We start from the raw sequence: 17,578 nt of genomic DNA on the forward strand, positions 1-17,578 counted from the left end.
TCGTCGACTGGAATCCTCCCCAGCAAACAGTGGGTTCTGATCCTTCTGATCGTTCCGATCGTTCTGATCACGCAGGAAACAGAGCGAAACAAAGTACCCGAAGCAAAAACAGCCAGCCAGTCAGGCCGCTGTTGTCGTCCTTCGTTCATCTCCCCTTCAAGTTCGCTCGCCCGTTCCTGGTGCATCTCAAACAGGCCGGTCCTGTCAGCCAACGAACTCCATGGCTGGGAAGTGGGCAGTCCACTGGCCCCGCCTCTCTAGCCTGCTTCGGGCATTGGCGCCAGGTACCTAAATTTTAAACTGGGCCCACTCAGGGGCATCTTGGACAAGGCAGCTCGTATTCGTCCTGGCTGGCGTTGGGACGGGATCAGAGGGCGAAGAGATCTGGCGAGTAATAATCTTGAGTCGTTTTCTTTTTTATGATCTGGTTGTTCGCCGGTTCGCTGTTCTTGTTGCAGGGACCCCTTCGGCCCTGATTATGGATTGTTGAATGCACCGGGTTCTTGTTTGAAGTTCGAGGTTGGAAGTATGAAGAACCCGTGATGGGACAGGCTGACGAGATCTGTTCCTTGCTGACGACGAGGATGATGACAATATTGGACGGCAAGCCCTGCACCCTCGGTCCATCTCAGGATAAGGACAGAGGAAACTATCATTCTTCTCCCTCTGCTTCTTCCTCTTCTTTTTATCGATGTTGCACCGCCACCCGTCGTCATTTTTTTTTACGTTCTGCAAGTATGGACGAATGCATGTAACCACACGAATGTATGGTTGCATGAACATCTCGCCAACCAGGGCCCAGTCGAGCAAAGGATCGACGCGTGCTGACACCAGGACAGGGTGCATCAACCTGGATGCTGCTGCGATCATGAACATCTGATGCCGCGGGGCTCCGGGGCCTGGCATTCTCTAGGGCAGTTAACAATCTATATAGAGAGAGGGTTTTGTCCTCGGTGCGGAGGCGTATTACAAAAGTTCATTCCCGCCCTAGTAAATTACCTTGAATTTATATTTCACAGCGTGGAAAGCTAATAGGCTTCCTGCCTTGGAACAATGTGTAAGGTTTAGTTATCGATGGCGAGTAAATCACCTACTGAACCCCCTGAAGAAGTAGGCATCAATGAGCATACCTATGTAACAGCCACTTGTAAAATGATTACCATGAGAAAGCACTTTTGAAGTGCATATCCGTATGTCATGTCATGCAATAATGCAATGTAATATCACTAAATAAATCTATACAAACCTAGTGGCTCCTGGCCGTGTGTAATTTCGTAATTTATCCATCCCTAATATCCACAGGCGCCAAACAAAACCGCGAAATAAAAACAAAAACAAAACAAAAAAGGTAAAAATCCCCCGTGTGGCCTGTTATTGGGCGGGTTTCAGCTCCACTTTCCTCGAGAAATGTTCGCGATCATATCCTGCGAAAGTTAAATAAACAACCATCTAAAAAAAACTATGGGAGTTGAGATACATTCTTTTTTTTTTTTGATGATTCTCAAGTGCCAGTCCATTCGCCGGATGAGATACGGTGGGAGAGATGGGATGCACGGCCAGCAGGAAGCAGCAGCGGGTGAGAAGAAGAGATGAATGATAATGGCAGAAATGAATCTTCAGAACTTATGATGTAAATGAGTATATCTCCGCGGTACGATTCCATCGTTTGCCGAGGAGGAAAAAGAAAAAAGGAAAAAAAAAAAAAACAGCTCCCTGCCATGGCTGATAAACCTCGACATTATCAGGTCGGATTATCTATCCGTCTGGATAATCTGTTATTGCTTCACACTCGTCTCGAGGCTCAAGTACGGATGTTCCAAAGCCTATGATATGATTATCATTTTTTTATTTTTGCCTTGTTAGCTACGTTCTTGACGCTTACGGTATATCCTAAGCAATTGAGCATATATATGTGCTGTGCCAGGTTATAAGTATTGGCAACCCTCACGGTTTTTTTGCCACAAAAAGGCACCATGATTGGAGTGAGGTTTGTCAATACTTATTGCTGGCACTGTATATATGTATATTGCATCTCCCAATCCAATATCCCAACATGGATAAGATGGGAATGCTCTCTTTTTCTTCTTTTCCTTTCTTATGGTTGTCCACGTACCTCAGCAGCTGACAGCCTCTCGCTGCTCTCATACTGCACCAGTTTACTGACCAGATCGCGCCCGTTGGACGATGCGCCGCTTAGTATTTCCGTCCATGGTTTCGGTGGATACTCCTTGAACTGTATCTTTCCCCAATCGGGAAGGGTTTTGTTTGACTTTTTTATTTTTTGCGTGTGTTGTGTTTCACAGTTGGGCTGTTGTTAGCTTCCCGTTTTCAAAAAGGAAGAATAATGGAAGTGAAATAGGGAAGGAGAAGAAGAACAAGGAGAGAGAGGAGGGGCAAACGACAAATCTACCCAGTATCAAAAAAAGGAAGCAAACTCACAGGCCATGACTCTCCATTCGGCGTCCCCAGCTTCACAAAAATCGACTGCAACAACGCCAGTTCACTCCCCAACTCCCCCGCATCAAAAAGTGGACAGTGGTTGATATCCATCGCCTCCGCAACCACGCAGCCAGCCGCCCACATATCAAGGCTAGTGTCGTACTTCTTATCCCCAAACAGGATCTCAGGAGGCCGGTAGCACGTCGTGCCCACATCGGAGATTTTCTTCTCCGCGTCTTCAGAGCCCTCGTCGGCGGGCGACCAGGCGATTCCAAAGTCGGCCAAATACGCCGGCCCGTTCGGGTCGCGCAGGAGGATGTTCGACGGCTTGACGTCCCGATGGATGATCCCCTGGGAATGGACGTAGGCGAGCGCGCGGAAGAGATCTCGCAGGTGCAGCCGGATTTGATGCGCCGAGAGCACGTTGCGGTGCAGCAGCTCATCGAAGTGTAAGGGCATGAATGGGAAGACGAGGATGAAGTGGCCGCCTGGTTCGGTGAAGGTGTCGAGCAGTGGGATGACGTTGGGGTCTGAGAGGGCGCTGAGGATCCGCGCTTCGCGTTTCGAGTCGTGTGGCGGTGACATCATATGCGGCGTGGTCAGCTTAAGCGCCACGGTTGCTCCCGCGCTTGTTTTCGCTTTGTATACCACGGAGAATATGCCTTCTTGGTGGTATATTGCGTTCTCGTAGGGGCCGATCTTTTTCCCACTAGAGGCCGGGGAAGAGTGTGTGTCTGGCGCTTCGTTTACATTTTCATCGTCAATGGCGTCGGGCACATTGATAGGGAAGGCGGGCTGCTCTCGATTATCCAGGTCGTCAATGGCCTTTTGGCATTCGGATTGATACTGTTCCTGTGGATGATATCATTATTTTCAAGTTTCTCCCTCTCCCTCTCTCTCTTTTCCCCCCCCCCCGCCTTTCTATGTTTCGGATCAGGAGGAGAAAAACGTACTTTACTTGGCGCCTGGCTGAAAGCATTATTTTCTAGCTTCGTTGCCTCTGCATGAGCTTCCGAGAAATTGGCGGACGGCACCGCGCGTTGGTACGCCGCAATTCTTTTCACCGTGGATAGTTGATAGCCTGTAGTTGAGCACGGCTGCTACCCCGTCAGAGACATCGAGTGAAGGTTCCAAGAACTTACATTAATCTTAGATTCGATAAGCGATCTGCAAACCCGATATCCGACTTCCAGCCAGAATTGGATGTCATTTTTGTGTTTCGCTCTTCAATTTTGCTTCAATTTTGCTTTTGTAGCGTGAGATGTCTAGCGGGATGGCTTCGGGTGCGGGGGAGTGTTAGTCGCGTAGCGCGAATCATGAAAGTATAATTGCCATTAGAATCATGAGCTGTGACATCTGTAAGACCATGGGGCTTCTTCTTTGACGAACATCGATGTGGTATTTGAGAATTGCAATCGTACGCCAGTCCGATGAATAAACAAAGGTCTATCCCATTTTCATTTTGATGGACCAGACAAAAAGGGGACATAAATATAAATATCACGTGATAACGTCATTTCCTTGTCTTGGCGCTCAGCGATGTTTCCCGATCGGGCAAAGGAGAACTTCTTCCTGCAACTTCCTCTCCATCACCATCATCCTCCGACCACAATTCGGAGCGGCCCTCCTGCTATCTTCCCCCGTTCTTTTCTTTTCCTTTTGCTCTACGCGATTGCATTTGCATTTGCATATCCTTGCTGTGCGCCGCTACGCTCGCATAAATTTGTCAGATATGTTTTTATAGATTGTACCGGCTTCGCGGGATTCGTCATCGGATTGATACCGTGTATTGATCATGGAATTGTCGCGACAAGAGTATCCGGCGATTGTGGTGAGTAAACACGCCTCTGGGAACGAGATATGTTTGGTTTACTTGTGTGTCTTGTCGGTTGGACGTTGCTAATGAACAATGCTTTGGTTAATAGCCCTCGTTAAGCCCTACCCATGCTTCATCCGTCCTTACCGAACGCATACGATTAATTAACAAGATAAATTCAGATATTGCGGACTGGCTTTCGGTACTGTTGCCCCCTCGCCTTTTATTTTTTATTTTTAATTTTTTTGTCGGATCTCAATGGAGCGCTATTGAGCGGAACTTATACCGAGCGCAAACTTACAACTTAACCTAGGAACGGCGACGAGTGGAAGATGCATATGTTTTGGGTCTTCGGAGGCTCGCGCGACGGCCACTGCAAGATGGTTCCGCAGCGTTGGGGTAAGCATTTAGCCCAGCGGTGCGACGTTGGTCATTAAATAGGTTGTTAATCGGGATTTTTGTTCCTCTTTAGAGTTTTTCAAACTCCCTGGCAACGCATCCTTGCTGCTACTGAAATTTTAGCCGAATCCCATGAGACCCTTTCGCATGCAATCGAGGTGGACGTTGAGCGACCTTTGAAGGAATATGCTAGCAGGAATAGTGATATGAAATCCCTCTCAACCATGCAGCAGGAACTATCGAATCTGGCCAAGGAAGTTGAATCTGCGAAGAAGAAGGCCGACAAATTAAAGGACAAGGGTCCGAAGGCTGCTGCGAAAAACTCGAGTGCCGTTTCCGCTGCGCAGGAGATGGCGCAACAATGGGAATCGAGAGCGCCTTTTGTCTTTGAACAGCTCCAGGCTGTTGACGAACACCGCCTGAACCACCTCAGAGACCTTCTCACCCAGTACGAGACTCATGAGTCAGATCATATCGAAAGAACAAGACGATCCACTGAGAGTTGCCTTAACGCGCTATTAAACGTTCAGACCGACGAAGAGATCAGGGCGTTTATGACAAAGGTAACGGGTGGAAGGGCCCTTGTATCGAGAACATCGAATGCTCCTGCGACTACTTCACCCCCATCATCTAGGCCGGATCCAGTGGCAGTAGCAGCATCAACAGCCGCAGGGCCTTTACCTCCGCCTCCTAGAATTCATGACGATGCGTCTAGCGAGCGTTCCGGTCGGTCGAATCAAGATAGACTTGGCCCTGGTGAGTAGTCACTTTTCGGCAGTGAGATCGTTGTGGAAAAGAAAAAAATCTAACCAGCAAATAGCACCAGAGCCAGTTGGTCATATGAGGCTTGGTGGCCTGAAGCGATTGGGTACTGTCATGGGCCGAAGAAAGAGCGTTGTACATCATTCAACTGGGAGCGCAAGTTCTCCAGAGAGGAAATTCCGGTCTCCATTCACGGCGTTCCGAAAACCGGAAGCGACTCGAAATTTTCACCCAGTCGATATGCAGCCTAACGCTGGCGATTATCTAGCGCCTATTTCTTCGAGGGATGATCCGTCACTGCGCCGTCCTGCTTCCTCGCCTCGAGGGACGGCTCGCAGCGAGTCGATTTCAGCGTCGCATCAGCGACCAGCGACCCCCAACGGTGCTGTCTCTCCCGATGAGAAAACCGAACAAGAGATTCCCTCGAAGGAGGTCAACTCCACGGACCAAGCGTCAACCCCAGCCCAAGTATGATGATTACTTTCTCAAATTTCGCGTTCTGTTTTGCTGACTTTCTACAGCCCCCTAAGATAGACGTTGAGGGATATTCCGAACGGCCAGATAGTCTTGACGAAATATCTCGAATTCAAAGAGAAGCTGCAGCGTATGTTTCCTCTCTACTTTTCGAGGGGTTTTCAACTGACTTACAGACGATTAGCACCGAAGAGCCCGGTCTTAACCTCACCATCCGTGATCAACCTATCGAGGAGGACGAAAGCGAAGCGAAAATGGCTCTGAACGAGGTGGCGAATACCTTGCGATTGGTGAGTCGAGTCGTTGCTCGCTATTTAGACACTACGAAGCTGACTTAATGTTATAGAAAGCACAGCAATCAGGCCTATCTCGTGGGCTTGGAACATTGCGTGGGCGTCGAGACGTTAGAAACACCATTTTTGTCCCAAACCAACCCGGCGAAGATTCAGGCTTGGGCCCAGTTCCTGGCCTAGTTGCTGGACCAGCTCCTGTCACGCCATCGTATACTCCTAGGACTGTGACATCTCCTGGAAGTCACGATGACCATACCTTGTCCGATACAACATCAATCAATTCATCACAAACTCTCCATAGTCTCTCTGGGCCCGTTTCACATCCTGATATGCCCGAACCTGGCCTCAACGCATCCATCGTGGAAACGGTCAGCGCTTGGTTTTCTGACGGCGTAGTGACCCGTTCCTTCGTCGTGGGAGAATTGGCTCTGACGTATAACTCGACCGTCAACGCCCCTTCTGATCCTACGCTTGTCCGCCTAAATAATTTCCACATTTTAGAAAAGGTTGCGGCAAACCCTGTCCTCGCTACAGAAGCCGGAAATTCCTTAAAAGGCAAGGAGAAGGAAAAGGAGCTCGGCGACGAGGAAAGGAAAGGAGAGTATCTGATATCGCTTCCAACTATCGCACGTCCGACTCCTACGGTTGCTTTTAAATATCAAGTACATCTCGATCCTTCTAATTTATCCGCCTATTCCCCAGTCATATTTAACCCTGTTTGGAATTTGGAAGAATTCCAAGCCAGCGTTATCATTACTTACTCAATCAACCCCAACTTCGTTTCTGCAATGCCATCCACACGTATCACACTTCAGAATCTTGTTCTCACTGTCAACCTGGATCTATCCCCGCAAGAAGACGAAACTACCAAACAGCCTCGAGAAGTTGCTCGGGCTACGGGAGCAGTTATGTATCCAAATACCGGCGCTACATTCCGCCGCAAGATATCAGCCGTAACATGGAAACTACCAGAGTTGGAAATAGGCGGCGAAGGCGACCAACGATTCCTCGCTCGATTTTCAACCACAGTAAGTGGGCCCCGAAAGGGGAAAGTCGATGCCAAATTCGATGTCATGAATGCCAACAGTGGGGAAAGATTGGGTATCAGTGTTCAAAATTCTACCAGCGAGCAGAAGGAGAAGAAGGCTGACGACCCCTTTGCCGATGAGTCTCTGGTGACGAGTAATGGGGCGACTTCACCTGAACACTTGCCCACCTCGAAGACATGGGAAGAAGTGTCCACACGACGAAAACTGGCAGCTGGGCGATATACCTCTGTTGATTAAAAAAAATCCTACATTCTTTTCTTTTCTTTGTTATTTTTTTCTGTATCAAAGCTATTTGTTCCGTTTCGCCAATGCCGAGATTCAGAATGAGCGACATGATCGTCTTCAACATGTTTCGCCGTACGAAACCGTCCTTCCCACTATCATGTGCACATCGTTGCAGCAAAACTATTTTTTGTCCGGAAAAATCTCCTTTGATCGAGGATACAAATCCTAATCGTAAAACCACCGAGTGATGTAGGAAATTTTGCATCCTTCGGGAGAGAATCGGGTTTAACGGAAAGCATATTGGACGGAACAATAAAGAATTCCCCTCATACCCCTGTTTTTGTTTAATGCACATCATCACGCATTTGAGCCACGATATTATCCTCTGGTTATACTTTTATTCTTTGGCTTTTTATTCCCTGGTTTTTCTCTCCTTTCCTTTCCTTTCCTTTCCTTTTTGATTTTCGGCTTGTCACTTTTGAACTTGCTAAAGCATGAAGATTTAATTTGAGTAAAATTAATCTTGAACTGCCACTTTCTTGGGCCATTTCTCACCATCCCCTCTTTTCCCTCCACCATTCTTGTAGGTATTCGCTAATCCTCTTTTTTTTTTTTTGTTTGTTCTTCCACATCCATCGCTTTCTCTCCTCGCATGTCTCTCCTTTTTGTTTCTTTTGTAGTCCGACGTCTATGTAATAAAAATTAATACGCCTACCTATATAGGGAAAAACACAAAACAGGCCACGGTCCTGATATTTTCTACATGGTTTCAAATGCGTGTGAACATGAACCGTTGATTTAGAAGAGATTAAATTGTGCTTGAACGCCGTGGCGTTCGTCATAACTTGTATAGTTAGTGCAAAGATAAAGATAGTTAACTAGCTGACATATTCAGGGACCATGGGGCTAAAAGCATCCCGAACAAAACTTTCCATAAATCTTAAATATTAACTTTATGGAAGCCAAGAAGGGCTAGGGTTAAAGGGACTATTGGGACTATTGACTGGCTGTTGGATAAAAAAAACACAGCAATCTCTATCTGAATGGTGAAAACGTTGCGGGCGGGATCAAAAACCGGGCTATCCGCTAAATCAAAGAACAATGTAATTCAGGTCATAGCAATAAACCGCGTGGGAATCAAGAGACACAAAAAAGAAGAGTAAAAAGATGGTCACTGATTATTATACATCCCGAAATCTCACACTCTCGCAGCCCTCGTCGTCTTGTCATAAAAGTCAAGCGTCATGGCCGCCAGGAAACAAGGGATATCCTTCCGCTCCTCCACCCAAAACTTGATCAGACTCCGAATCTCCATAGCAAATAGACTGTTCGGACCACCCGAGATCTTCATCGTGCCATTTTCGCCATCAAAGATTATGGAATTCTCCTCCCCATCACCCATGCTCCCAGGGCCCCGCGCATCGGGAGATGCATCGCGATCTCCGTGTCTGTAGGCTGGAGACAGATGGAACATAGATGTCACACGGACGCGGCCATTGGGCAAAAAGTCAAGCTTGTACCCAAGAACTGACGCCACGGCTTCCCGGAATTCGGACGATTTTGCAGTCCATATCTCCTTTAAGCGTCGCATGCGTTTCTCCTTTTCCGCAACGGTCTTCTCCATCTCGCAGAGCTCCAGCTCTTTGCTCTCGAGGGTGGAGACGGGTACCACTTTGACGTTCGAGCGCTCGTTGCGTAGCTGAGCCAGGAGGTCGCGATTCTCCGCGCGGAGGACCGCAAGAGTGGACAGTTTGACTTTCTCAGCTTCTGCAGTGGGGTTGGAGCGGAGTTCAAGGATGCGTGTTCGGGATTGGGCTTGGAGAGTGGATAGGTGGGATTTCACAGCCTCGAGTTCGCGTGTGCGTAATTCTATTGATTGTTCGGCTTTTGAAAGGCTGTCTTGCAGAGTGCGGTTTTTCCGGGTGAGTACAGCGAGCCTCTCATTTTCTGCGTCACTATCCGCTGGCGACAGAGGGCGTTTAGTTCCGCGTGGAGCATTGGGATCCTCTGCGGGTGGCTTTTCTTGTTTTGATAGCTCTTCATGGAGCTTATGAAGTTCTTCACGATGCTCACTGAGGAGGTTTTCAAGGTGAGCTATGTGGTCAGACTTTTGCTGATCCAAGTTGGACTCGTCCGGGTTCATCGCGGTTTCTTCTGTGTCGAAAGTTTTTAGCTGTGCACGGAGATATTCCACTTCTCTCATTGCTAGTGTGCGTTGGCGTTCTAATCGTGTCTTCGCACGAGAATCAAAGTTATTTCCAACGGAGCCGCCTGCACGTAGTTTTGCGATCTCTTTTTGAAGATTCGATTTCTCCGTTTCCAGGTTTTGTACCAACTCAGCCTTTTCGGCTACCTCGGTTTGAATAGTGCCCACTTTATTAAGCAGCGATGCATTCTCAATGCGCGCTTGGACAAGAGCTCGTGCAACCTCTTCCGGGGACTCGAATTCAGGATCTTGGCCGTCCGGCTGTAGCAAATTGGTCCAAGACCTCCGTTCATCCTCCAAAACTTGATTTTGGATTTGCACGTTCCTAAGCTCCACCTCCACCTCTTCCATTAGATGCAACCGGTTCTCAAGTGCTTTTTTCTGTTCCTCCACTACCTCAACATTTTTCTGTGATTTCCGTAGTGGCCGTAATTCGGCTTCCAAACGCTTGACATAGGCTAATTGCTCCGAAAGTTCGCGTTTTAGAACATTGAGAGTCTCCGAATCAGCGCCTTCCGATTTCAACCTTATATTCTCACTTTCGAGAGCCCCAGCATCGGCTTCCCTTTGAGTTAATTTATCCTGAACGATCTGCAGGCTTTCTTTCGTCCGGTGAAGGTCGGTCTGAACTTCGTCAAGTGTTTTCTGAAGCGATGATCGAATTGCGTCCAATTCATTAATCTGATGCTTAAATTGCCGTTCCTGGTCCGACAGCTGGGATTGGGCATCAGCGATCTCTTCCTGGAGCGACCGGTTATGATCCTCCAAACTTCGTATTTGTTTATCAAAAGCTGCTTTCTCATTGATCGTAGATTCCTGTACCGTTTTTAGCTCGGCCGCGAGCGCCTCGATTTTATGCTGGGCTTTGTTACTAGTGCTCTCTGCTGCCTAATTTGAGGCCGCGTGTTGTTAGACTTGTGTTGAAACCGAAAGAATTCAGATTGCTCGCTGTCGAAAGAAAAGAGAAGAAAAGAATATCCAACCTGTGCCCTTCTAAAGTCAGCATCCGCTCTAATTTGTAATTCGCGAAGTCCCTTCTCATGGTGAAGAGCTGTAAGATCACGCTCCTGTTTCAAATTGTCTAGCTCATATCGCAAAGTGCTTATTTGCACGCGTAGCTCCTCGTTTCCGGCATCTACCACTCGCTTATCAACGACTTGTTCAATTTCAATATACAGGAATATCGCAAGAGGTGAAACTGACCTGGTTTTGGTGGCTTCCCAGAGAGGATACTCTGTCTGAATGACGCATTTCCACTACCACCACCACCACCGCTGGCGGAGGACAGAGACGGCGACGAAGCTCCGGCTATAAAATCGTACGACGTCTGGGTGATATTGAACCTGCTAGTATTCATCTGGAGTAGTTAGTTTGACTTTGGTCAGCTTAATTTCTTTCCGAGCGACGAAGAATGAGAACACATTTTGTTTATTTTGACATTATATGCCGCGACGTATTCGGTGGGTGAGACAGGAACATCTGATCAGGTCTCGCACATGAATCACGACGGGGAATATCAGAGGTCTGGAATACATTAAAAGTAGTCTCTTACCTTGATCGTCAAGCCAGCATATCCAAAGAAGTTGGATAGCTGCCCTCAGTTCGCCATCAAAATGGATCCCCTGCTCCTTCGATGAGTCGTGAAATCATCGCGCAAAGAATACAAACTCCAAACTCTTCACCAGCCACAGCTGCTTATGTCATCCAACTCAGGCTTGGTTGGGGCGGAACACTCCACCGCGGCTCCGCCATCTTATTCCAACCTTCTCTCCACGGGTCACTGGTACCCTTGGTCCGGAGCAGAAACTGTTAAGACTACACCGTGTTAAAATGGAACTGAGAACACATGGCCTTAAAGACGGGCCGTTTACCCTGGTGGCCAAAGTGCGAACTTCACCAAAACAAATACCATGGAAACACCGAATCCAGAGCGTTTGAGAAGCGCAGCCCGATATCCGTTTGCAATCAATAACTAATGGAGATTATTAGCAACGCCCTTTCAGGGGCCCAGAAAATAACCCAGAAAATGCATTATCATCCACTGAATCATTATCGATCTTGATCTAGGCGCGGTGCCGTGCGCCGCGCATCCAGCCCGGATCCTCAATCAAAAGCTGCCCGGTTGTATCAATGGCAGAATGGGAGCCAGAACCGACCCCTGAAACAGCCGCTCGGATTGGCGGATCATTACCGAAACAGGATACAGATGCAGAGCCACATCATACATTAGAACCAGCCAGACCATGGCCACTGATCGATGATGCCAAATTCATATCTTCCACCACAACAAACCTTCTTTCTGGAGGCCATGTGAAGAGCTTCCCTCTGGGGTCAAATTACCAAGTTGATTGATCCCCCCACACCATGCGGCCAGATGTTCAAAGATGTTCTTCCGAGGTATCCGATACAGTTCATATCTAGGTTTTATATACCAACCTCCAGCCATACATGCGAGCCCCTAGGGCCCTCTTTTTTTGACATGCCTTGCTTGCCTTTCGGCTGTGTTCGTTTGGGCCCTATGGCTATAATCCAGACGTAGGATAATGGCAGACTTGAACAGTGATGGAGAGCGGTAAGCCACATTCTCCATTTGGACAATAGTTAGAATAATGAAGAATACAGGCTAACTTGCGCAATTGGCGGCTGTAGCGATTCCCTAGAGCAACTCAACCCCCAGCAGCGCTTCCTCGATCACCCAGAGACGAGTAGCGAAGTGCTCGATGATGAGGAGCTGGGCCTTAAATATGTCGGGAAACCTAAACGTGGACGTTCACTAGTTATTCTGTGGGCTTTTATTCTCATTGTTTGTTGCTTCCTACAAACTGTGTTTGTGGCCAAATGTGAGCTTGCTTACGACCTTATCCTCATGATTCGTTAATTTCTGTTTGTGGCACACTCGTATTGAAATTTGGAGCAAATGAATCAAATCGTGTGTTTGCTGGACATGTACTGACTCGATGTTACAGATTCGAAGGGAAAACACTATTATTCATCGGAGTCAGACTTATGTCTGTCTCCCGAGTGCATTCATGCATCTTCTTCATTTCTTCGCAACATGCACCCCAATCCCGATTCGATTGATCCTTGTACGAATTTCGATCAACTTGTTTGCGGGGGTTTTTATGAGGAGGACATTCCATATGGCCAGAGCTCCGTTTCCACGCTGTCGCAGGTGGAGGATCGAGTCCAAACCGCGTTACGCCATATTCTGGAAAATCCCCGCACTAATATGAGTGAAAATTTCATCACACTTGAGACTTCATATAACGCTTGTATGAATAAAACACGGCTGGAGGAAATCGGGGCAGCACCATTACAGAAGCTGGTGGACAGTGTCAAACTCGACGCCGATAATCAAAATAGCCTCGCCGATGCCATTATCTCTCTAATTGATATAGGAACTAGTTATCCTATCGATTTTGGCGTCGATGTGTGTTTCCTTATTAACATCCTGTGTTTGCTCTAGTTCTGACAATATATAGGCTGATTCAACAAATCCCGATGCGGTTATCGTATTCGTAGCTCTCACAACACACGTTGGGTTACCGTCGCCGCAACTTTACAACGTCACGAATGTTATTGAGCTGTACGCGAAAGTTATGGAACTGGTATTGGGGGATTTTGGGGGGTCAGATGCGGCTTCTGTCGTAGACTTCGAGAAGAAACTAGCGGAGATACATATTAACGCTCGGGGGTCTACAGTTAAGTACTCATTGGCTGATGCCCAAGCACTGTTGCCGCAAATATCCCTCGAACGAATAATATCTGCCAAGGCACCCATCGGCTATAAGGCTGAGCAAATCGCAATCTATCAGCCAGAATCTTTTAAACAGCTCTCTAAACTCCTTGCTGATACTCCAACACCTATCCTCAACTCGTTCCTCAAATGGAAAGTGATCCAGAACTATGCTACAGATATTGAAGATCCCATTATCAAGCCATACCGACGATTTCACAATGCTCTTTCTGGCCGAGACCCTGACTCCGTTGGAGAGCGGTGGAGGAAATGCGTTTCTGCCGTAGATACTGACCTAGGATGGATTCTGAGCAAGTTCTTCATTGAAAAGGCTTTTTCTGAGGAAGCAAAAAAGTTTGGCGACCAAATTATATCGGACATCAAGGAAGTGTTTGTGGAAACTCTTGAGGAAACCACGTGGCTATCCGACCACGTCAGAAAGGAGGCAATTGAAAAAGTTGGAAACATTGTACCGAAAGTCGGATATTCAAGTAAGAGCCCAGATGTCCGCAACGCGGAGGCTCTGAAGAACTTGTATAAAGATCTGACCGTTACGGACGCCTTTTTCGATAATCGTGTCCGTGCACAAAAATTCCTCGCCACAAAATACTGGTCCAAGCTAGGAAAGCCAACTAATCGGGATGCATGGGAAACCACGATGCCCACTGTTAATGCGTACTACAACCCAACAGGCAATGATATCGTTTTCCCTGCCGGCATTATGCAAAACCCTATGTTCTATCATCCATTTATACCTAAATACCTTACTTACGGCGCTTTTGGGTCGGTGGGCGGTCACGAGCTTACGCATGGTAAGTTATTCAGTCCAGGACCTCCATCCATTATGATTAATTGACCAAGTGTCCTTACTAACGGATAAATTAGCTTTTGATAACTCGGGCAGACGTTATGATGAGCATGGAAACAAGACGAATTGGTGGGATAACAGGACGATGGAAGAATTCACAAGTCGCGCTGAGTGCTTTGTTAAACAATACTCAAATTTCACGATTGAGGGCCCAGACCAGAAAATATTGAAAGTCAACGGCATGCAGACCCTAGGTGAAAACATTGCAGACGCAGGCGGCTTGAAGGCCGCCTACCGTGCATGGCAGAAACGCGAGGCTGCCTCCCCATCGCAGTCTCTCCCTGGGCTTGGAAATTATACGCATGAACAACTTTTTTTCATATCGTTTGGCTCGGTCTGGTGTGCAAAGATGACCCCGCAGGCAGCGGCAATACGAGTGCAGACGGATGTGCATTCACCCCAATTTGCTAGGATTTTGGTACGTTGACAAATATTTCATCCCCACTCCACTCCCTAAGTGCTTCTCCCCATGAGTCTTTTAAAAGCATAACCCAAATAATTGACCACAATTTCCCCCAAACCCGTTTTCAACCTGCGCGTTTTCAAACATGCTTGTCAGAGAACAAGAAGACAACTCAATTCTACCTTCTATTGACACGATCATGACAATATAGGGAACCGTGGCGAACTCTCCACAGTTCAGAGAAGCGTTCAACTGCCCTGTTAAGGAGCCGACGTGCGACTTATGGTAATTCTTTGAGGAGCCATGTCGAGAAGGCTCAATTTCATACAGTATTGTCCATTTCATCATCTCTCATCTTCATGCGGTTCTAAAGAAGACATAAGCGTTTTTCTGCGGTTCACTCCATCTTCTTGGTTTAAAGATGGTGCAATATGCACATTTTATATAGTCGTGCATAGACTTATCTAGACTAGTCCTTTTTTGGCTCCTCCTTCGTTTATTTTCTTTAGTTACTTAATTTTCCCCCTTCCTGATCCATACCCCGCAAAATGCAAATTAGGTAGCATTTTAAAATTTTACTGCTTTGTATGTACAACTTATCCCTGGCTCAAATCAACCCCCTTATCCGCCTGTGCATGCCCATACGCTTTCAACCGAATAGCCTGCGTAGCAATGAATCCGGTCGTATCGGTGGGCTGGAAATCGTCCAGCGAATCCATACTGCTCTGCTCAGGGCTATACAATTTACTCGTCTGTGAGCTGCGACCTAACACGCTGGTTAGGCCCTTGTAGCAGCGCAGGCGCACCTGGCCGTTGACATCGTCCTGGCTGGCTAGGATGCTCTTCTCGATAAATTCGCGCTCGGGAGAGAAGTAAAGGCCGTTGTAGAGGAGCTTGGACCATGTTACAGTTACAAATTGATCGCGAAGTAGGCGGACTTCGCGGTCTAGGACGAGGCCTTCTAGGTCGAGATGGGCGAGGCGGAGGATGGTCATGGCAGGTGAGTCGCTGCGCGGTTTGGTTAGTTTGGGAATTCCTTTTCTGGTGGTTTGCTTGGAGTGATAAAAGGCAAGTGACTAAGGAGGCCGGGGGGGAATTTACTAGCAGCCGCGCTGAACAGGAGTTAGTAACTCTCTTTCGCAAATTGAATTACGATTCGGCAGACTTACAGATTTGAGACCAATGTAACGATTCTCGACGATGTCGATTCGTCCGATACCTAGGAAAAATTTCAATTAGCTCCTTCATTTCATGTACTGTACTAGGTCGTAAGTATTGGCAACCCCCACTCCGATCATGGTGCAGTTTTGTGGCAGAAAAGTAGTGGGGGTTGCCAATACTTATGGCCTGGCACCGTATGTTTCTGCTCTATCGTGGGATCAAAAAATTACCGTGCTTGCGGCCAAGCTCGTTGAGTGCGGTGAAAATCTCGACCGAATCGGAGATCTTCTTTCCCCCAAGGGTTAATAGACTTGGGATGCCCTTCTCAAAAGCGAGAGTGAAATCCTCAGGGGCATCGGGAGCATTGCGAGGGTCATCCGTCAATTTCCACATGTCATCGGGGGGTGTGACGTCGGCGTCTTCAAGTATACCGGCTTCGTAGGAGCAGTGGGCGAAGCTACGTTCAGCAAAATAAGTATCGGCAATCAAAATAAACAGAGGGTATACCCCCCCACCGCTGGCAAAAGTGGCGAGAACACTTACTTCTCGTCCATAGACCTGATTGCCACATCGTATGTAAGCATTAATCTTGTAAAATGGATGGTGGATGTCACACATTCAATTGAATCAGACGCACCATGGCTTAGCCTTTGTGGATGTAACGGGGATATTGTGTTGTTCAGCATAATTGAGGAGGTCATTGCGGCCGGCGAATCGGTTGTAGAATTCAGGAAGACGCCATGGTGCGATCACTTGGATGGATGGCTATTGTATTGTAACATAAAGTAGAAGTTGGGTGAGCTGATCTAATTGTGAAAATAACAGGCCATGCATACCTGGATAGCATAAAAAGCAAGCTCGAATCGGACTTGGTCGTTGCTAATGTTCAATGAGTTTTCATCCAAACAAGATGTAGGCGGAGGAATTGTCCTTACCCCTTTCCAGTGCAACCTAAAACATCCAATGTTAGTATGGAAGTACGATCTGACAAAACCCCGCAAAATATGCTGACGTACCGTGACTGACAGCGATACAACCCTCCTCTTTCGCGCACCGCATCATCGCACGCGCAATTACAGGGCGGGCACTTTATACACATGAGTATCGCAGCCAATTAGAGTAGGTGAAAGGGCTTGCATACAGACTCGTTCTAGATCAGCGGTCAGTGGGTGGTCGGCAAAACCAAACGAGAATCAGATGTTACTCTCGCCACAGGTTGATGTAGCTTACCCGAGAAGATATCTGTCCTCCCATATGGCCTATATGCACATTGTTAGCATCAATTGTCCCCCCCTGAATGCATTCATAGGTGGCAATCCGACCCCGTTGTATAGTTCCCCGTCAATGGAGGGGCAGAAGCCTCATATGCAATTGCATGACTCACATTGCATTGAATGGCGCGATAGCATAGCTCTTCAACAAATTCGCGCTTCAGATCAGCAACAACCAGTTTCAGCGCACCTATCGATAGAGCCTTGCGCTCAGCTTCTTTGAAGTCCTCTGCCTGGCCGACATCCGCGAGGAAGCAGACGACGTCATATCCTTGCTCGATAAGCCAGGCAAGGATGCAGCTGGTGTCGAGGCCACCGGAATATGCCAGACAGACCTTCTGTTTGGCAGGCATGGTTCTCTGTGTGCGAAGTGGTACGGTCTCAGCGCGTTGGGGGAGGACAATTGGGGTTGAGGATTTGGATGGAGCAGGAAAAAAAAAATATGAAATCAGATATGCCCCACCAATCTTTGCGCC

At 47.6% G+C, this 17,578-nt stretch overlaps 5 protein-coding genes across 5 annotated transcripts; 2 read left to right on the forward strand and 3 right to left on the reverse strand.

The window, feature by feature from the left end:
- Positions 1-1,644: 1,644 nt before the first annotated feature.
- HCBG_03903 (serine/threonine-protein kinase pctaire-3) lies at positions 1,645-3,649 on the reverse strand (the record flags this gene model as incomplete). The annotated part of the gene is made up of 5 exons (XM_045430952.1): positions 1,645-1,823; positions 2,114-2,269; positions 2,440-3,291; positions 3,393-3,495; positions 3,582-3,649. The coding sequence occupies 5 exons, from the start codon at positions 3,647-3,649 to the stop codon at positions 1,776-1,778; spliced, it is 1,227 nt and encodes a 408-aa protein (XP_045289095.1).
- A 585-nt stretch (positions 3,650-4,234) lies between these two features.
- On the forward strand, positions 4,235-8,228 carry HCBG_03904 (fes/CIP4 homology domain-containing protein; the record flags this gene model as incomplete). Its single annotated transcript, XM_045430953.1, has 9 exons — positions 4,235-4,270; positions 4,365-4,457; positions 4,569-4,654; positions 4,728-5,410; positions 5,475-5,884; positions 5,938-6,020; positions 6,075-6,180; positions 6,237-8,040; positions 8,181-8,228. The coding sequence occupies 8 exons, from the start codon at positions 4,235-4,237 to the stop codon at positions 7,467-7,469; spliced, it is 2,730 nt and encodes a 909-aa protein (XP_045289096.1).
- A 310-nt stretch (positions 8,229-8,538) lies between these two features.
- On the reverse strand, positions 8,539-11,270 carry HCBG_03905 (spindle assembly checkpoint component mad1; the record flags this gene model as incomplete). Its single annotated transcript, XM_045430954.1, has 4 exons — positions 8,539-10,551; positions 10,647-10,798; positions 10,867-11,020; positions 11,216-11,270. The coding sequence occupies 3 exons, from the start codon at positions 11,018-11,020 to the stop codon at positions 8,656-8,658; spliced, it is 2,202 nt and encodes a 733-aa protein (XP_045289097.1).
- A 213-nt stretch (positions 11,271-11,483) lies between these two features.
- HCBG_03906 (peptidase family M13 protein) lies at positions 11,484-15,678 on the forward strand (the record flags this gene model as incomplete). The annotated part of the gene is made up of 6 exons (XM_045430955.1): positions 11,484-12,235; positions 12,313-12,503; positions 12,630-13,093; positions 13,146-14,211; positions 14,285-14,685; positions 14,882-15,678. 6 exons carry the CDS (start codon positions 12,207-12,209, stop codon positions 14,957-14,959), a joined length of 2,229 nt encoding a protein of 742 aa, XP_045289098.1.
- HCBG_03907 (argininosuccinate synthetase) lies at positions 14,489-17,510 on the reverse strand (the record flags this gene model as incomplete). The annotated part of the gene is made up of 12 exons (XM_045430956.1): positions 14,489-15,678; positions 15,772-15,782; positions 15,840-15,889; positions 16,062-16,288; positions 16,375-16,389; positions 16,469-16,596; positions 16,668-16,710; positions 16,767-16,782; positions 16,848-16,918; positions 16,973-16,981; positions 17,062-17,090; positions 17,216-17,510. 12 exons carry the CDS (start codon positions 17,453-17,455, stop codon positions 15,267-15,269), a joined length of 1,251 nt encoding a protein of 416 aa, XP_045289099.1.
- Positions 17,511-17,578: the final 68 nt, after the last annotated feature.

The sequence above is a fragment of the Histoplasma capsulatum genome, assembly GCF_000150115.1.
Source record: "Histoplasma capsulatum G186AR genomic scaffold supercont2.4, whole genome shotgun sequence".
Classification (NCBI taxonomy): Eukaryota; Fungi; Ascomycota; class Eurotiomycetes; order Onygenales; family Ajellomycetaceae; genus Histoplasma; species Histoplasma capsulatum.